We start from the raw sequence: 18,758 nt of genomic DNA, 5'->3' as shown, positions 1-18,758 counted from the left end.
GCTCATTATTTCCAAAATGCTTTCTATCAGTAGTGGTAACTCACACAGGCCATGTCCAGAATTTTGCAACTTTTCTGACATTCAGAGCCAGTGCTTCCGGGAGGAGCGCTGGAGCAGTTGAAGAATGTCATTGGCGCCACACATTCTAGAGTAAACAAAATGTAGAGTACAAATCACAGCATATTACAGTTTTGGGGAAATTAAAAAAGTGGAATATATCAGAAATCTAGAGTGAAATTTCTTGAATTCTTTACTAGAACTAATAGTAGTTCTTTACTAGAACTTTACTAGACATAATTTAACTAATTTCATATAAAGCCTTTCTAAAGTTTACATGAAGTGAAGAACAACAACAACAGCAACAACAACAACAACAAGAATAAGAATAATACTACTACTACTACTACTACTAATAATAATAATAATAATCAGTGGCACACTGTTGCTTACCTTCCACCTTCAGTGCACCAAAGCAGCTCAGTTTGCCTTGCTTACATGTGCTGCAGTTAGACAAGAAAATCACTATCAACACTCTTCTCATCATTCTTCTCATTTTATTTTTAGCGTTGTTTTATTCTTACCATGTGGTGCTGTCTTTGCTAATGATCTCGCCGGGCTGAATGATGGTGTTAGAATCGTAACACGGGCAGTTGTTTTCATCAACACACACTCCGTTTTCATTCATGTAGGTCCCCGATGCACAGCCGCAGCCCTCCACTTTCACAGGATTAACGCATGTGTAGTCCTCCTGCCCGATGAAGCGGCATGTGCGTTTACAGCTGGTCATTTCATATGAGAAAACTAAAGAGCTGGGGCACACTGTGGCATTATCTGAGTACAGAAAAAAGAACAAACAGATGCTTACAATATTCTGTCAGATTTTGCAATAAACACAACTGCATATCATCTCTGGAATGTACTGAACAGATTTTCTACAATGGTTTCAAAATAGTCTTTTTACAAGGAAGACGTTGTGTAGTTCTTTTCCTATGTGTTCATTCTTCTTATCTGAAGTGTGTACATTTCAGATCTGGGCTTGGAAACCTGTTTTGTTTGTTTTTTTTTACATCATATTTACTTTGTTATCCTCATCCTAAATGAAACATTTGAGCTGCTTAAAATAATTATTGACTTGCTTTAGCTCAGATTTATATCTATATCAATAAATATTAAACACTTTCCAAGCTAATATAAATAGAATGAATTGATATACTAAGCACTTATTTGTATTTAGTGTTTGTATTATCTGAGTGGTTTTCCCCCTCATGCTCATGTGTTTTACTCACTGCAAGCAGCATCTCTCCAGTTTCTGAGGATGATCCCTTTAGCAGCACACGCTCTTGCGTAAGAAGACAGAGCAGCACACATGCAGTCCTCAGACTTCTCACAGTTACATGTGTCATATATACAGTTCTGTAAAGAATTAAACAATTCAAAATAATGTATATAAATTATGCACAATAACCATCGGCGATGCACATAATGCAACTTTAAAATTACGACTTCAGTTAATGAATAGCTGAAGAGAAAAAGCTAGAATATTGTTTAAATCGGATTTTGATTACCATCTATTTCACATTCTCTACCAGATACAAGATACTTTTAACCATATGATCATTAAGATGTGTCCTATTTAAGGCTATTTGAAATACTTTACCGTTTGGTAGGTTTTAGGGCTGATCTCTGAATGGCAGCTAGCGAAAACTCCAGAAGGATCTGATAGCAGGGAACACCAGTGCTGCGCGTATTTCTCTGTAAAAACGACACCAACATTTACCTTTAATTCATGTATTTTATGGTGCATTTATAATACATATTTACAAATAGGAGGCAGAGACATTTCTGGGCACTGACTGAAGTCAACATGCTTTCAGGTAATCTTCTGCATTTTAAAAGTGGAAGGCTGGTGTGTGATCGCACCATTTTCTGTGCTCAGACTGCAAGGGTCCTCAAAAGATTTCTGGATGTCTGGACAATTTGCTCTGGTCTTCCAGCTGTTGGCAAAATTCTCCGCTGTTCCTTCTGTAAGTCCACTAGGTGAGGTGAAGTCGTCTGCCTGAATGTTGTTGAAATTACCACAAAGTCCTGCAGGTGAAAGTTGATTCAGTTTACAATATTACAATGTGCTTCATAACAAACAGATGATTGACTTTTACTACTTGTACACTTTAAAGTATGTGAGATGTGTGTGACAGAGAGAGAGTGGATTGTTGCCATGTGAACACACCACATGTTTGTCCTTTAAAAACTGGAGGCAGCTTGATGAAAACCTGCATGACGGGAACCAGCTGGATCTGCAGAAGAATGTTGGACTTGATGACCCTGATGATGATGTAGAAGGAAGACGGCATGTAGATGGTCAAATCAGCTGTGGACACAAAATCAACCATTTTAATATTTAAAAATCATTTACCTTCAGTGGGTTTGATGTAACTGCTTGTCATATTTATTTGTTATATTTAAGAGCAGTATTGTGACACATGTTGACTGACATTTAGGCTACATGGTGATGTAGGTATATCATTGGCTAGAGATCTGATTTAATACAATACTTTAGAGTTTACTAAAATGTACAGTATTTTTAATTTATTGTATTGATTAGTTTGTCCTGATGGAGTGACTGAGCTGGTACCTGTAAAAAGTGGAAGCTGTGTGTAAATCTTGTCCACGTTAACATTCCCAGTCGAATCCACTTGAATCAGCTGAAAAGCAAATATGAAAGAATTTATTTATTGAAGAATTATTAGATAATTATTTATTATTTTTCAGAAACAAGCATATAAAACAACTTTTAATATGAGAGAAGTATGTTGTATTGCCATTTATCATGGACACATGCTGAATATTTATTACGTTATGTTTTAATCCATTATTCTTTATCATGTACCATTTCAATGCCATGTGACATTTCATGTAAAGAAGAGTTGTAGTAGTTATTTTTAAATCATTGTTTATCAACAAACAAGCATAACAGATTAGATAACACCGATATAATAAACATATATCCGTACATGGTTAAACCTTCATTCTTATCATTACCTTACTGCCTTGTGATAACGTGATGGTGACCGTTTTCAGGCAGCTCTCAGTGTTTGATAGTCCACATTGCATTAAGTCACCCAGAATGGTGAAATCGTTGCCTGCGCACTCCTAAATAAAGCAGAACAGTGCATGTCAATTGGTGGTGTGTGAAAATTAGAAAGCCATTCAATCTCTTAAAACTGTAGATTGATGCCTTAAAGTCAGGACTGTTACCTTTGCGAGGAGGTACGAACACTCCCCGTGAAACGTGTATGGCTTTTCATCAAATGTTATGATGTGCGATCCTCCCAAAACTGAGCAAGTACCAGGGCAGTCTTTGTAAACACATGCCCACTGACCTCCTGAGCAAGTGCTGAAACAAAATAAATGAATATAAATAAGAGACGAGGAAAAAACTTTTACTGATTCTTTCTAAAAACCAATATGGCACCTCAACTATTTAGACACTCCATCCAGAGTGTATCCTGCCTCTATGCCCGGTGACGCCTGAGATAGGCACAGGCTTCCCGTGACCCGAGAAGTTCGGATAAGCGGTAGAAAATGAATGAATGAAGGAACTACTTAGACCCAATGATTGTGATTCATAATGTTTTGTGATGGTGGTGTATGAGACCTGATAACATTCATAATGAATTAGAAACAGCAGTAGGGAGTTTTTAACAGGAGTGGTGAGCATTCACATTAGGATTTATATGGATGGTGCTTTATGTTATATATGGTTTAATATAAAAATAACAACAATAATATACAGAATTATAACACCTATGAAAGTGACTTGACTTTTTACTGAAACCTTTTTTTAGATACAGTACTTACCATTCTCTGCAGCTAGCTGTGTAGTTGTCCCCAGAATTGTAAATTCGTCCTTCATGAACACAGGAGCAGGAACTCAGCGGAATACAGCTGGAGTTGGTCACATCATCCCACACAGTGCCTTAAAATATAAAACACATTTTCAATTTTATCTGAAAGTTTTTTTTTAGATGTGGGATCGGAGTCGTGATCAAGCTTAGAGCTAAACCTTAAGCTTTAGGTTTAAGATGAGGCTTTGAACAAATTACCAGGAGGGCAGAAGCATCCATCAATACAGTGTTCACCACAAACATCTCCTCTCTCAGAGTTCGAGCAGGTATCAACACACGGACTGCCACACTCGGTGTACTGCATGGTACCTGAACATGACTGGGCTGTAACCAAAGAGATGATAAATAAAATTAAAAAACATAACAGCGTTATCCAGAGTAATACATTAGTAAGCTATATCCATGTCTGTGAAGGACACACAGTCGGCAAAGCACAAGCTAATTAAGAGAAGTGTTTACTCACGGCAGAAAACATCAGTCCTCCAGTTTCCAGGTTTCCCTCCTGCGTGAACACACTGACGTGAATACTCGGCTACAGATTTACATAAGCAGGAGGAGTCTGTAGTTGTGTTACACTGGCACAAATCCTCTACACATGCTTTCACAAACATATTGACCGACACCAGAGATGTGCAGCTGCTGAACTCCGCCTTGAGGAACAGCTGACGGCAGAAATTCTGTCCAGAAAGACAACATTTATATATTATATATATATATATATATATAGTTAAATATAGTTAAATTATTTGAATCAGATTGCTTTGCTGAATGTTTGCTACCTTATTAACAATCTAACTTGACTACCTTATTTGATTTAATACCTCACCGAATATAAAGTCCTACCAAGCTACTGAGCTACTGTATGTAGCTCTGTATGCCTTTTTTTTTTTTACTAGTGCTGACTGTTTTGTGTAATATACAGCCAGCTGATTACGTTTTCTACCAACTTTTTATGTAGCAATTCATTCATGTCTTCTGGGACCAGCAAAGTACAGTAATGAAATCTATCAAGCTTTAGTGACTGTGATGTCAGATGGACCTCCAGAGTCTCGGTTCATTATTTGATGATCTCTAATTCAGATATTAACCTGAAAACCGTTTAGTGAAGATATTATATTTGATACCTCATCTCCGCAGTTTTTATATGTTGGTGCAGGTAGGTCCTCGCATCTTTCTGTGGGTCCATCCATCTTCCAGAGACTTCCATAATCAGATGGAGAGATAACCACATCTAAAGTATACACAAAGAAATTTCAATGTCGATCTCATACAGGAACAAGATTAATGATAATGATAATGTTGCACTTCGTTCTCAGTCGTAACAAAAAGCTTTATTCTGGAGCTAATCGCAGAAACAATAAATATGAGGCAGGAATATATGGGACACCAGTTCATTGGATGGCAGCACACACACACACACACACACACACACACACACACACACACACACAACCTCTAGGTCTGAGAAGGCAACACAATTTATTTTTTGACAAATATTCTTTACTTACCATTCTTGATCATTTCATTGTAAATCGGGATGCCGTTGAAGTCGCCACAAAGCCCACATGTCCGATTTTTATACTTTGCATCTAATTCAATCTGTGAAAATAAACCCACAATGAGCATCTGCTTTGCAACTATTTGGCAATTTTATTAATTATTTACTAATTAAATTGTTCTTTAAAGGTAAGCTACTGTAGGAAATTGTGTATCAGTATCCATCTTCATTAGACAAAATTCAAAGAATAAAGATTTACCATGAAGGCATCATCTTCATTCCACATAGTTGTTAGCCCTACTGTGGATTTGACAGTAATGTAAGAGCTGCGCATTTCAATGTATATTCCGTTGGTGACAAATGGAAGTGTGACCCTTAAAAAGAAACAAACAACAACAAAAAGAAATTAGATTTGTTTGTAGATATTTTTAAATGATATGAATTCTGCTTTATATGTGTAGGTCCACTCAATACTGTGGAAAATGTATGTGTACTAAAACGGCTCACTTTTGGCCGTTGACACTGATTAAGTCTTTACTGAGCTCCACCACTGCGCCATCCAGCTTCATGGAGATTTTGCTAATTGTGGGTTCGCCGTTCACCATCTGCCGTCTCAACTGAACGTTAAAGGCTTCGTAGCTGCCTCCGCACTGCGACGTCAGGATGTGGTTACATGTGGACGGGAGCTGGAAAAGGTCTCCGTCAAACGTCAAGAAGTGGTAATTTCCCCATGTGCTGCAGACAAGCTCGTTATGCGCTGAAGCAATTCCTGAAACATGATGTTTCATTCTGTTACACCTTTATCTTTTGTGCATAAAATAAAATGAAACCATAGATTTCTATATATTTTGTTCATGTCTACCTGAAATCAGTTGTGTTGTCGACTGTGGTTCAATAATTGCTATGGTCGCTGAAATATTTAGAAAGATAAAAGTTATTCTTTTATTCTATAAACTTCAGTCATACTTCTTTACTGACATTGATTTCTCTTGAAACAGTATACATTAGCAAGTTCTATATCTGTATATTTTTATATATTTTTATTACATACGATAAAAAACAGAGCTCTTATGTTGTAATCCATATCAGGCAGTTGATTTTTAATTGATATATTCATTAAATGGTAACCAGGTCTGATTAATCATTTATAACATAGTATATATTGTTAACATGCCCCACAATGTCACCACTTGGTTATGAAGACATTGACTTACTTTGTGCAGAAGTCTGTCCAATAGATAGAGCGATCCATGTTACGAATGCTATAGTTAATAAATTTAAAGTCCCCATGGTGGTGTTGTGGAGAGTCGAGCACTCCACAGGTACGATGTGACAATCCCATATCTACTCTGATTTTTATACTACCTGAGTTTCACGTCATATTCTTGAGATTTAGTTAAGGAGGGGCCATGAGTTAGTTTAACTTTCCTTAGATAAATATCTCTCTGGAGTGTGCTCGATGATGGTGTGGCTTTGAATACCTTTAGGCAATCATCCTTTAGGAGAAGTAAGGTGTGGATATCCTATTCTGTTTTAGTGCTCATTAACCCTAACGTTAACAAGGTTAATTTGTTTTAGTTTTCTCACTTTTAGTGTTGATAACCATCCCTTTTCAAAAGCAGTTGTAGTAATATAGCAGTGTGTAACAGAAAAATCTCTCAAGAATCATTCATGTGTAGAAATTGGCAGCTGCCTATCATCATGGGGAAAGAAAAGAGTAAAAGCAGGGACTTAACAAACCAAAAGTCTGGGAAGTCTGTAGCAGTTCAATATTTACCCAGAATTTGACCTGAACAAAAACACACAAAAAAGCCTTTTATGTGGACATAAATGTGGCGTCTAAATTTTACAAGATATCATGAACACTAATTGGCGGCATGATCCAACATGATCTTGACCAGGATAAACTGGTTACTGAAGATGAATCAATGAATGACACAGTCATCTGACTCCACTAATTATTTAATTCATTCATTGATTCATCTTCAGTAACCAGTTTATCCTGGTCAAGATCATGTTGGATCATGCCGCCAATCAACCTACTAGCATGTTTTTTAATGGGGTGAAATGAAACCAGAGGACATCCAGGCTGAAACACACAGACAGCATCCCATATTTTGTTATTTTTGATCAATAAAAACATCTCACAAACTAAATATCTTGTTGCTGCAGGCGAATTTTATTGGTCTTCATCAGTTTCATCTTAAGGCTGTGCAAGGTTTGTGTTAAGTTGTTGACAGACTAAGGCTTACGTCACTGAGTAAATGTGAGTATGCACCCGGCATTCAGTTACTTTGATTATACAAATAATGTATAAATATCAGCGCCCATCCCATTAAATAATGACTCTCAGATCTGCCATGATTCAACATCTTAAACACACAAAACTTCAAGTTTACACTGAAGCATTAAAGGATGGAGGACCTTTTTAATTCAGGCCCATTAAACTCACTCTGACTCACACTGTTTTTAAGGATCTGTATCCTGATATAAAGAATAAACCTGGCACAAAAACACGACTACTGATAATTCTATTATTGCTATTGTTATATTCAAGTCCAAATTGATTTGGTAGTTTTGGATTAGAAGACTTTTTTATTTCAGAAAAGAGTTTCAATTTGAATTGCTTTTTGCTTTTATTTTGCTGTTTGAAATGTGTAAGAATTTAGCTCTGGGATTATTTGTGGGTGTTGATGATATTTCTGTGGAGTATTTGTCAGTGTAGGGCTAGCTGTGGTTGTGGATATATTCAGCTTTGGATATGAGTATTTGCATTTGTGACATTTCTACCCCTTCTGTTGAGGACTTATTTTTCCAGATCTAGTAGATGGTTTTGGGATTGATCCAGTATACCAGCTTTAAAACCATCAAGACATTTTGAGCTCTTAGTTTGTGTGAAGACCGACTATATCGAGTCCACACCTTTCCTTCTTTTTTAGAGTGGAATGTTAACAGGTTATTTAATTTTATCTTTGTTGAAGAAGTTCTGGTTGAACCTGAAACGAAATTACCAGATATCAGTGATATATAGAGATATATACATATTTGAAATATTCCATGTTTTTGTTTTATATTTATATTATTAAGCTGCCGTTCATACAATGACCCTAATTTATTAGCCAGGTTTTAAATTTTGGTCAAATCGGAAAAACTATTCATCTGTATGATCAAACTCACATGTTGTAAATCTGAACATAACATTTTAATAACCTGCAAAATGCTTGATTTGGACCGAAATAAACACTGTCTCTGGGTCCAAGCCCTAAGCTTACAGAGCTACTTTGTCAATCCTGACATTCTACCCCTGGTTGGAGTCTTGTCACCCGGTGGTCACCTTGCCAGGGATTGATCTGCATGGTCAGCCAGTGTCTCATGGTATTGCTGTGTATGAAGCCGACTGTCATGCCTTCTTCGAACCAATGTTGTGTCAGTCAGCTGTATGGTCTGGTCTTTATCATCAATCAGGTCTGTGCTGAACTCAGAGTTTGCGATGACCCATTAGTTACTCAGGAGCTCTTGGTTGCACTATTGTAAACTGTTGTAGAAAGGACATTATTTACATTTACAATTTTTACTGTAGAGTGTCACCCAAATGAGGATGAGGTTCCCTTTTGAGTCTGGTTCCTCTTAAGGTTTCTTCGTCATATCATCTCAGGGAGTTTTTCCTTGCCACTGACCTCCAGTTTGCTCATTATGGATAGGGATATATAGGATTTTAAATTTAAGTTAGGGGGACACGGTGGCTTAGTGGTTAGCACCAGGGTTGAGGGTTCGATTCCCGCCTCCGCCTTGTGTGTGTGGAGTTTACATGTTCTCTCTGTGCCTCGGGGGTTTCCTCCGGGTACTCCGGTTTCCTCCCCTGGTCCAAAGACATGCATGGTAGGTTGATTGGCATCTCTAAATTGTCCATAGTGTGTGAGTGTGTGAGTGAATGAGAGAGAGAGAGTGTGTGTGTGTGTTTGTGTGTGTGTGTGTGTGTGTGTGTGTGTGTGTGTGTGTGTGCGTGTGTGTGTGTGCGCCCTGTGATGGGTTGGCACTCCATCCAGGGTGTATGCTGCCTTGATGCCCAATGATGCCTGAGATAGGCACAGGCTCCCCGTGACCCAAGAATAGTTTGGATAAGCGGTAGAAAATGAATGAATGAATTTAAGTTAATATTTTTAAAATAAATTTTATACTTTAATTGTATATATTCATTTATTAATTTTTATCATTATTTTTCTTATTATTATTATATATTTATTTATTTTTCTCTCTCTCTTCTGTTTCCATACTTTTGTAAAGCTGCTTTGAGACAATAGGAATTGTTAAAAGCGCTATACAAATAAATTGAATGGAACTGAGTTACTCTTGGTGTTCAGCTAAAGAGCATGAGGTTATTTTGTCTGTGGCATCTCAAGAGTCTTCCAATAGAGAATGATAGATGAGCCACATCACTTCAGTTCAGCTTCAGTGACGTCCAGAGAGGGACGTGCATGCTCTGGTCCAGCCATGACGTCCACCATACATTTATATAGGGTTAGATACAGTGGTTCATGCATTAATACTGAACTCTTCAGTATAGGGTCTACTTATACTTTGTTGCAGAGATGACACATCGCTTGGGAAACATTCTCAGATTTGCCAGTTTGCTCAGTTTTATTTAACAAAATGACTTTAACTTTCAGCTTAACGTAGCTACAGTATGAGATATGAAAATATTTCAGAACACTATTTCACACATTTAGTGTTTAAACTAAAACATCACAATTCTGTACATAATATTGGTATCAAAGATCAGCTTCAGTATGTCATAATGACATAAAGTAAAACTGTTTGACCCCAGAGCTCTTCACTTGAGTATATAACACTTTTAAAAAAAATGAAATAAATCTAACTTGTGTGTAACCAAGACACACCTTAAAAACAAAACAAACTGTTCTTCCGTGCCTGTTTGAGTGGCTCTCAAGTCCATAGTTATATCCCGATGTCTCACTACACACATGCATCTAAACTCACACAGCAGTGTGTAAGTGTATTCATACTGCAACAATAAACTGAAACCCCTTAACTTCTGCCCCACTTATGGTACTGCAGACTACTGTCAACATTGAGAGACTTAAAGAGCAGGCCAGTTTTTCTCAGCAACACCAAAGTGTCAAATGTATTTATAGGTTAAATATCAGATAACTTTACTCACTGTCACTCATTTTCTACCGCTTATCCGACAGACTTTAATTCTAAAAAATTATAAAGGAATTATATGCTGGATTAACTTCCATAAATCCTTCAAAAGGTAAAAATGGTGGATGAGTGAGACATATCAACCTGTTTTTCACAATTCTTTACATTATCTCAGGGACCTGCTGCTATGTGTTTATTCTAGTATTACTGCATGCAATATTGTTGAACATACAGTATTTACACTGGTCGGTGCTGTTTCTGTTTATTGTCTTTTGTGTATTGTCTTTTTTGTATTTTTTGTATTGTCTTGTAACTTTTTGTCTTTTGTCCTGCACTGTCTTGTCTGTCTTGTTTGTCTTCTCCTGCACTGTTTGCACCAGGTTACACAGATGCACCTTATGTGGCTAAGACTTACTTACTAAGTCCTTTACTCTGTCTTTGTTTTACAGTATGTAGCACCATGGTCCTGGAGAAACGTTGTCTCATTTCACTGTGTACTGCAACAGCTATATATGGTTGAAATGACAACAAAAGCTTCTTGACTTGACTTGAAGGGCTGTTTATAGGCTACACACCTCATGATCGCGATGTGACGACTATTAGATATGAGAAAGGGAGCAAGGGAGCAGGAAAGATTCTGACAGAATGCACACTGCCGGTATGGGATGAAAGAAAATAGAGCTTAAAACAATGAATTTGCAATAGAAAATATAATTAAGTACATGAAATAATCCCTGTTGTAGTGATAAGTGAAAGGATGTATTTTCTTGCCCATTACTGTTCAAATACTGCTAGATCTAATGAATACCCAAAAGTAAATAAATTAAAGGTTTCTCAATATAGAATAATCAACAATCCTCACTTCAGTTTAACTTTCTTTCCCTTGCTAGTTGTGCTGATACAAAAGTAAAATAATCATGTGAAATTCATTCATTCATTCATTTTCTACCACTTATTTGAACTTCTCGGGTCACGGCGAGCCTGTGCCTATCTCAGGCGTCATCGAGCATCAAGGCAGGATACATCGCAGGGCACACACACTCTCTCATTCACTCACACAGTCACACACTACAATATTCCAGAGATGCCAATCAACCTACCATGCATGTCTTTGGTCTGGGGAGGAAACCGGAGTATCCCGGAGGAAACCCCCAAGGCACGGGGAGAACATGCAAACTCCACACACACAAGGTGGAGGCGGGAATCGAACCCCCAACCCTGAAGGTGTGAGGCAAACGTGCTAACCACTAAGGCACCGTGCCCCCATGAAATTAAATTATTAGTAGAAATAATAAATGCACAGTGACTTTTAAACTCAACATTTCAACCTGTAGCCCATCTGTAACCATGTCAAATCTCTGATGTCGATTAAAACCCGAAAGTACTGTCACATGGTGAACATCACACTTGATTAACAAACCTTCAGTTTATAATAATCTGACAGGCCACATGCAATCTGGAAAGACAGGAAGAAATCCTTCACCTGACAGCATGGCCTGAGTGGAGCAGCTGAGGTGTGATGCAGGTCGCTTGTTTGAAAAGATGTGGATTGTGGGGTTAAAAAAAACCTCTTCATATTCTGTGGAATTGTTTTAAGCAGCTGATCAGGAGATCAGAGGAGGAGCAGGGACAGTCAGAGATAGAGATTGTTGCTGGGTTATGTAAACCTTCAAACAGCTTTAATTTGTTAGAGATTTTTTTCTCCAGCCTATTTCTCCAGGTACATATTTTAACTCCAACTTCCCTGTTTGGTCTCTCTGCCCTCTCATATGTTACTGTAGGTGGACATAATCTTGAACAAAACTATTATTTCACAGTGACTAAGTAAACACAAGAAGCCTAACATCCTAGGGCAATGAGATCTATTCAGGATCTAGGGAACGACGGCTAAGGCTTTGACAATGCAATTCAAATACACACATGGATGATTGATGTGTGGAGCTGACATGTGCTAATACATTACTCTGACGAAGAGAGAGCTGGAGCAGAAAAAAAAGACTTTCATGGAAAGGTTACTTTTGTCCTATTGTAAGATGAATAAATATGTACAGAGGGATAAGACAGAGGGAGGACACCAGCACGCTGGCAATTTGTCTCCTGCCTGAATTGTGTCATGACTGGGCTTTTTTTGTTATATGTCATTAATTAAAAGACCGATCTGACCATTAGTTTAAAAACCACAAGTGGACTGCCATCTACTGTATGTAATTCTAAAATAATCATGGATTATTTATTGGACAAAGGTTTTTTAAAAGCCAAACAAATAATTATCCATGTGAAAGGGAATTTGTGTATGAGGGAAGCAAATTCCCTTTCACATGGATAGTTATTTGTTTGGTTTTTAAAAAAACAATATATTTTTTATATATATATATAATTTTTTTATTAATTTTTTTTTTTACATTTGTCACGCTACCTGGTTCCAGATCCTCAGACAAAATGTAATGAAAGGCTAGGAGAAGATGAGGAAACACAAAACACAGTTTTAAATTGTCAAAGGGTCAAACAGCATCTTAGTAATTTAAGTGAAAAGGTGACTTCCATCTAACTTGTTTTACTTAAGCCACAACAAAGGTCTTTTCTAACTGCTGCTGCATCTAGTTAAAGTCAGGACTTTATCTAGGACACTCCAGATCCTTAATTTAGTTTCTTTTGAGCTGTGGACTCTTCCACTCCTGATTATTGTCATGCTGCATGTTTGGGCTTCAGATAACCTATACATAATAAACTCTCTATTTATTCATGTTTATGATTTTCTGGTAGAAAGCAGATCAGTTTAATCAAATATGAGACAAATAAAAGAATTTCAGCCCCTGACGCAGCAAAGCATCCCCACACCACCATGTTTCCCTGCTGTTTTTATTGTAGTATGAAGTGTTATCTTTACACATTAGGAAACATATCTTTCAAAAATTTGTCAGTTTGTCTGTTAGGTTCATTAGCTTGTGGTATGGATGGATGTGGTGATGTGGTACCTTGGTGGTTAAGGGGTTGAACTGCTGGTTGGAATGTTGAGAGTTTGAATCCCAGGTCCACCAAGCTGCTACTTTTGGGACCCTGAGCAAGACCCTTGACCATCAATTGTATAAAATGAGATTAACTGTAAGTACCTCTGGATAAGGGTGTCTGCTAAATGCTGTACATGTATGGACTGCTGTGATAAACATGATAAGTCCTGATGTAGCCTACATCAAGCTCCAATAAATTATCCATGGTACAAGTACCTTACATTACCATTACGTTCAAAATGTATAAAGTGTGTTTTGGGGAAAATCAGTTTAAAATATTATGAGATGAAGCCAGGTTGATCATGGAAGTGCAGCATCTCAGCATAAGGTCTATCTGAATGGGATTTGTTTTACAGGTTGAGGTTTATCATAACTCCTTTTACAGGACAGCACTATAATAAAACTGTTGTGTCCAAACAGCAATGAAATGACCATAAGAGGGAAGCATTTGTGCTAGTCCTGCCAAGCTTTTTTTCCTGTGAACACAGATGATTTCACGCTGGTCATAGTGTATGATAATTTTTATATAGTTTGTTCCTCCCTGTACTCCGGTTTCCTCCCCCGGTCCAAAGACATGCATGGTAGGTTGATTGGCATCTCTGGAAAATTGTCCGTAGTGTGTGAGTGTGTGAGTGAATGTGAGTGTGTGTGTGCCCTGTGATGGGTTGGCACTCCGTCCAGGGTGTATCCTGCCTCGATGCCCGATGACACCTGAGATAGACACAGGCTCCCCGTGACCCGAGGTAGTTCGGATAAGCGGTAGAAAATGAATGAATGAATGTTCCTCCCTGAGAGTTAATTTGTGCTTCTTTGTCTGTCTGATTTTACAGATGCTTATGGCACCTTCAGTTGTTTGGAAATTGCTCTTAAGGATGAATAAGACTTGTTGAAGTCAACCATTTTTACAGTATGTCAGGGGTTTTCCTTGTAGTGTTAATTTCGTCAGACGAGGCGAGACGAAATATGTTCGTCAACAACCTTTTTTTCATGACTAAGAGACGATGACAAGACTGCACCACTGTCCAAAAACGCTGACTAAGACTAAATTAACATGCATTATCGTTGACGAAAAAGGACAAGGCGAAAATTTTTTGTATAAAATAAAAACTAAGATAAAATCTCTCTTCATTTTCATCTACAATTGTCTCTGCTTTTTTCATCAGCTGTTACGCCTTTAAGGGTGCTTTCACACCTGCCTTGTTTAGTTCGGTTGAATCGTACCAGAGTTCGATTGCTCATTTGGTGTGGTTCGATTGGGCAGGTGAGAGTGCAGCAAATGAACTCTGGTGTGCACCAAAAGCGGACCAAACAAGCGTACCGAGACCTCCTTGAAGAGGTGGTCTCGGAAAGCTTTCAAACGAACTCTGGTACGGTTCGTTTGTAGTGAGAACACGATCCGAGATCGAATAGACCTAACTGCAAAAAGTATTGCGCATTTTGGACTAAACCAGCTGCTGTAGTGGGTCGCTGGCAATATTTTCGGAAGATGAGCATGTCACAATTTTGCAAAAGTAATGCTCGCCGCCTCCTGAAGTGTCTTGCGACGCGTCTTCGCCATTTGCAGTGCATTAAAATGATATTTTCAAGCCGCATCCGCGCTTCATTCTGAAAATTAAGACTTTGCATAGTGTCAGGACTCAGCTCGGACTTTTGGCCACGTGCCTTTTGTTTATCTTCCTCTTCACGTGTCTGCTCCGCCTCCCTGTCTCCACACCTGATCCTTATTGTGTCATCATTGTCTTTTATATTTTTATATTTTTATATTTTTTATTTTTAAGTGAGCCGTGTTGCCGAGTGCAGCGCGGAATCATTAGTTACATTTACCCCTTCGTCATGTCTAGTCATTGTTAAGTGTCGTCATTTGTATTGTTTCAGTTATCGTCTTTTAGGTCTTTGTCTTCATTATTTATTAAACCCCTTTCATTTGAAGCTATCCTGCATACGGGTCTGTCTCCTTCCTCCTCTGGTTGTGATAGAATGATTCCGCCTAAGAACTGAGACCCAGCAGGATAGCTTCCAGCTCGGACCGGCTTTTTTTTCATCTTCCCCTGGACTGTTCCGGCAGTCCTTCTGACCCTTTTTTCTTTTTTCGGGGACATCGCTCCGCATCTTTTCCGGTGAGGGACGCCGCTCCACTTTCGGTTCCGTCCAAAGCGGTCGTCGCCTCACTTCCTTCGCGGAGGATGTCACCATACCATTTTGCCCCCTTTTTTATTTTTTTTGGTGCCCTGCGGCATCGCCCTGCATTTTTTTCGGTGAAGGACGTCGCTCCACTTCCGGTTCCGTTCCGAGGAGGACTTCGCTTCACTTCTTCCGCGGGGCGTGTTGCAGGCCCAGGGCGAAGGACCTTTCCCACCCTCCCACCCTTCTATTCTGGTCATCAGGACGTGGATCTAGCAGCGATGCGTCGGGGGTTATGCGCGGCCCTTCAGCTCGGCTGTGGATGTCACTCGGCCCTTCAGCTCAGCTGTAGACGTCACTCGGCCCTTCAGCTCAGCTGTGGATGTCGCTCGGCCCTTCTGCTCGGCTGTGGACGTCGCTCGGCCCTTCTGCTCGACCCTTCTGCTCGGCTGTGGACGTCGTTTGGCCCCTCTGCTCGGCTGTGGACGTCACTCGGCCCTTGCTGGCTGTGCCGCCGTGTGCCTTACTCCCCCCACCTACCTCGCCGTGTGCCTTGCTCTCCCCACCAGCCTCGCCGTGTGCCTTGCTCCCCCCACCGCCTCACCGTGTTCCTCGATCCCCCATCTGCCTTCGCCGTGTTCCTCGCTCCCCCCATCTGCCTTCGCCGTGTTCCTCGCTCCCCCATCTGCCTTCGCCATGTTCCTTGCTCCCCCCATCTGCCTTCGCCGTGTGCCTTGCCCCCCCTTCCTGGACCTTGTTGGGGTTTGGCGCTAGCCGTGCCTCGAGGGGGGGGTACTGTCAGGACTCAGCCCGGACTTTTGGCCACGTGCCTTTTGTTTATCTTCCTCGTCACGTGTCTGCCCCGCCTTCGTCCGTCCCTCCCTGTCTTCACACCTGATCCTTATTGTGTCATCATTGTCTTTTATATTTAAGTGAGCCGCGTTGCCGAGTGCAGCGCGGAATCATTAGTTACTGTTGTGGAAGTTTTGAGGTTCGAGAGAATTAAAGCATAAAAATATCACACCAACAGGCACGGGCAAGAGTATAAAGGTTTTCACGGTTTATTGTTTTCAGCTTTGCAGAAGGACCCAACACTCTACGTGTAAAATCAGAGAGGAAGGGCCTCCATTATTGATAACACCAGCATTTTATAGACAGGAATAAAATAAACAGGACATGTAAAACCAAAACATCATCCACCATTGGCTTAGAAGCATCGCCTGTTCATCTTCTGACCAAGCTAATCCCACGGGAACAGAAAAGGTCTCATGGGAAAGGTCTGATTAAAGGCAGTTTTAGGAAGAAACAACTGAAATCTCTAGTCACAATAACTACCAGCCATGGGAAATACAGAAGCCTAGAAGGACAGATTCATGTGTTCTTCTCTAAAGTAAAAATTTCCACTACAATTCCCCCCTTTTGTCCCTGGGACAATACACAAAATTTTATTAATCATTAATCTGTAACAAAATCTAAACTCTAAATGATCGATCGATACCAGTATTGTTAATCAACTACTTAATCTACAACATTGTTAATCAGCTAGAATATAATCACTTAAATCTTAAGCTAATCATGTAAAGTCTCACATCAGCGTATCATTACCCCTGTAGGGTTCACATGAATGCTTCATAAAATATATGATCTTTAGTGGATAATATGCTGTTTTTGTGGGGACAGGACCCGTATATATAAAAAATATGCAGTTAAAGGCAAAGCATTAAGCATTAATCAAGTCGTAACCTCACTACAAGTCACAATCTCTACTGTCCGTATTCACCTTTGTCTGTTTCTGGATCAGTCTGGGCAAATTCAGTGAAATAGTCATCGCTGAACGGAGGACTCCATTCAGGGTCACCGTCAATATCGTCTAGTTTCACAAGTTGTTTGGTCGTTAGATTGGACATTATGATGTAATGAATGCATTTGTATATGCAAGGGCCAAACAAACATAATAAGAGTAATACTACAATCACTGGGATTATCATTGATAGATAGGGAGTCCACTGTCCGAACAGTGTATACCAAAGTCCCCAACTATTATCTCCGTGTTCGTCTCGTTTCATTTGGTTTGCTATTTTGTGCATATCATGCAGTGCATCTGAGATAGACCCATGGTCATCATCGTTCGAGGGAATGAAGGTGCAACATTGATCTCCAATCAGGGCACATACACCTCCCTCTTTAGCTAATAGAATATCTAAGGCCATTCTATTTTGTGTAGCAGTCAATCTAAGGGCCGCGAGTTCCTGTTTAATGCCTTCGGTTGCCCGATTAGTGGAGTTAATATAAGTGGCAAGCCGATAATGTGTGACTTCTAGTTGATTCCAAACCTGAGTCATCCCATACTGTGGGAAGAAGGAATCAAAGAATTTACTCAGTTTAGGTTTCAGTCTATGTTCTGGCGGAGGAAAGTCATTATCAGACACCTCTCTCTTGGGTCGCTTTATTGGTGAGTGTGAGTGAGCTATGACCACACCTGGATACCTAAACCTTGCTAAAGTACATACTCCTCCCCAGTTACGGGGTAGGGCTAGATACACGTTTTTACCACAGACCCAGTACCAGTCGTCAGCCCTGAGTAATGTGCCGGTGTCAGATGGATGAATGAGGGAACACTCTGCCTGTGGGCAGGTTCTGTCATCAGAATATGGGTAATATAAATGAGTGCACCTACGGCTGGCAATATTACCTAACGGTATGTTTCCTGTACCTACAAAACAGTGTGTGTAGTTCAATTTAGGAGGAGGCTGTGCAACAAATGTGTTAACTCTTGTTTGGTTTACCTTGAATGTTCGTTTTGTCACATGCATTAGAGTCCGTAGACATATGGTGGACATTCATGCACGTCTCTGCGACTTCTACCAAAGGTGGAAGTCTTTTCTGCATTCCCTCTAATTAACAGGCAGATCATAAGGATGCCAATGATCCCTAAAACTCTTGGGTGATAGTCAAACAGGCTCCTCATCTTAACAGGAGCTTTTACTCATCAATGTTGATCGATTGTAGAAGTCAGATCTTATATTTGTGTTTGTATGGGAGTCTGGCTGTCGTAAGTGTCTG

The 18,758-nt window shown here is 39.5% G+C and overlaps 1 protein-coding gene across 2 annotated transcripts in view; it reads right to left on the bottom strand.

Annotated features, from left to right (window-relative positions):
* Positions 1-6,717, bottom strand: part of LOC113646155 (mucin-2-like) — a 30,544-nt gene extending 23,827 nt beyond the window's left edge. For both annotated transcript variants that reach the window (XM_047802806.1, XM_047802814.1), the window contains exons 1-19: positions 6,618-6,717; positions 6,266-6,313; positions 5,911-6,172; positions 5,663-5,777; positions 5,414-5,504; positions 5,030-5,136; positions 4,369-4,582; positions 4,104-4,229; positions 3,859-3,976; positions 3,256-3,394; positions 3,040-3,150; positions 2,633-2,702; positions 2,228-2,368; positions 1,921-2,085; positions 1,658-1,752; positions 1,287-1,413; positions 582-831; positions 451-500; positions 45-145 (exon numbers count right to left, since the gene is read on the bottom strand). In XM_047802806.1, the coding sequence (XP_047658762.1) occupies positions 45-145; positions 451-500; positions 582-831; positions 1,287-1,413; positions 1,658-1,752; positions 1,921-2,085; positions 2,228-2,368; positions 2,633-2,702; positions 3,040-3,150; positions 3,256-3,394; positions 3,859-3,976; positions 4,104-4,229; positions 4,369-4,582; positions 5,030-5,136; positions 5,414-5,504; positions 5,663-5,777; positions 5,911-6,172; positions 6,266-6,313; positions 6,618-6,693 (2,406 nt within the window). In that variant the 5' untranslated portion in view covers positions 6,694-6,717. The remainder of the gene's footprint in view (positions 1-44; positions 146-450; positions 501-581; positions 832-1,286; positions 1,414-1,657; positions 1,753-1,920; positions 2,086-2,227; positions 2,369-2,632; positions 2,703-3,039; positions 3,151-3,255; positions 3,395-3,858; positions 3,977-4,103; positions 4,230-4,368; positions 4,583-5,029; positions 5,137-5,413; positions 5,505-5,662; positions 5,778-5,910; positions 6,173-6,265; positions 6,314-6,617) is intronic.
* Positions 6,718-18,758: the final 12,041 nt, after the last annotated feature.

The sequence above is a fragment of the Tachysurus fulvidraco genome, chromosome 2, assembly GCF_022655615.1.
Source record: "Tachysurus fulvidraco isolate hzauxx_2018 chromosome 2, HZAU_PFXX_2.0, whole genome shotgun sequence".
Classification (NCBI taxonomy): Eukaryota; Metazoa; Chordata; class Actinopteri; order Siluriformes; family Bagridae; genus Tachysurus; species Tachysurus fulvidraco.
This window is presented reverse-complemented; position numbering and strand designations above follow the sequence as displayed.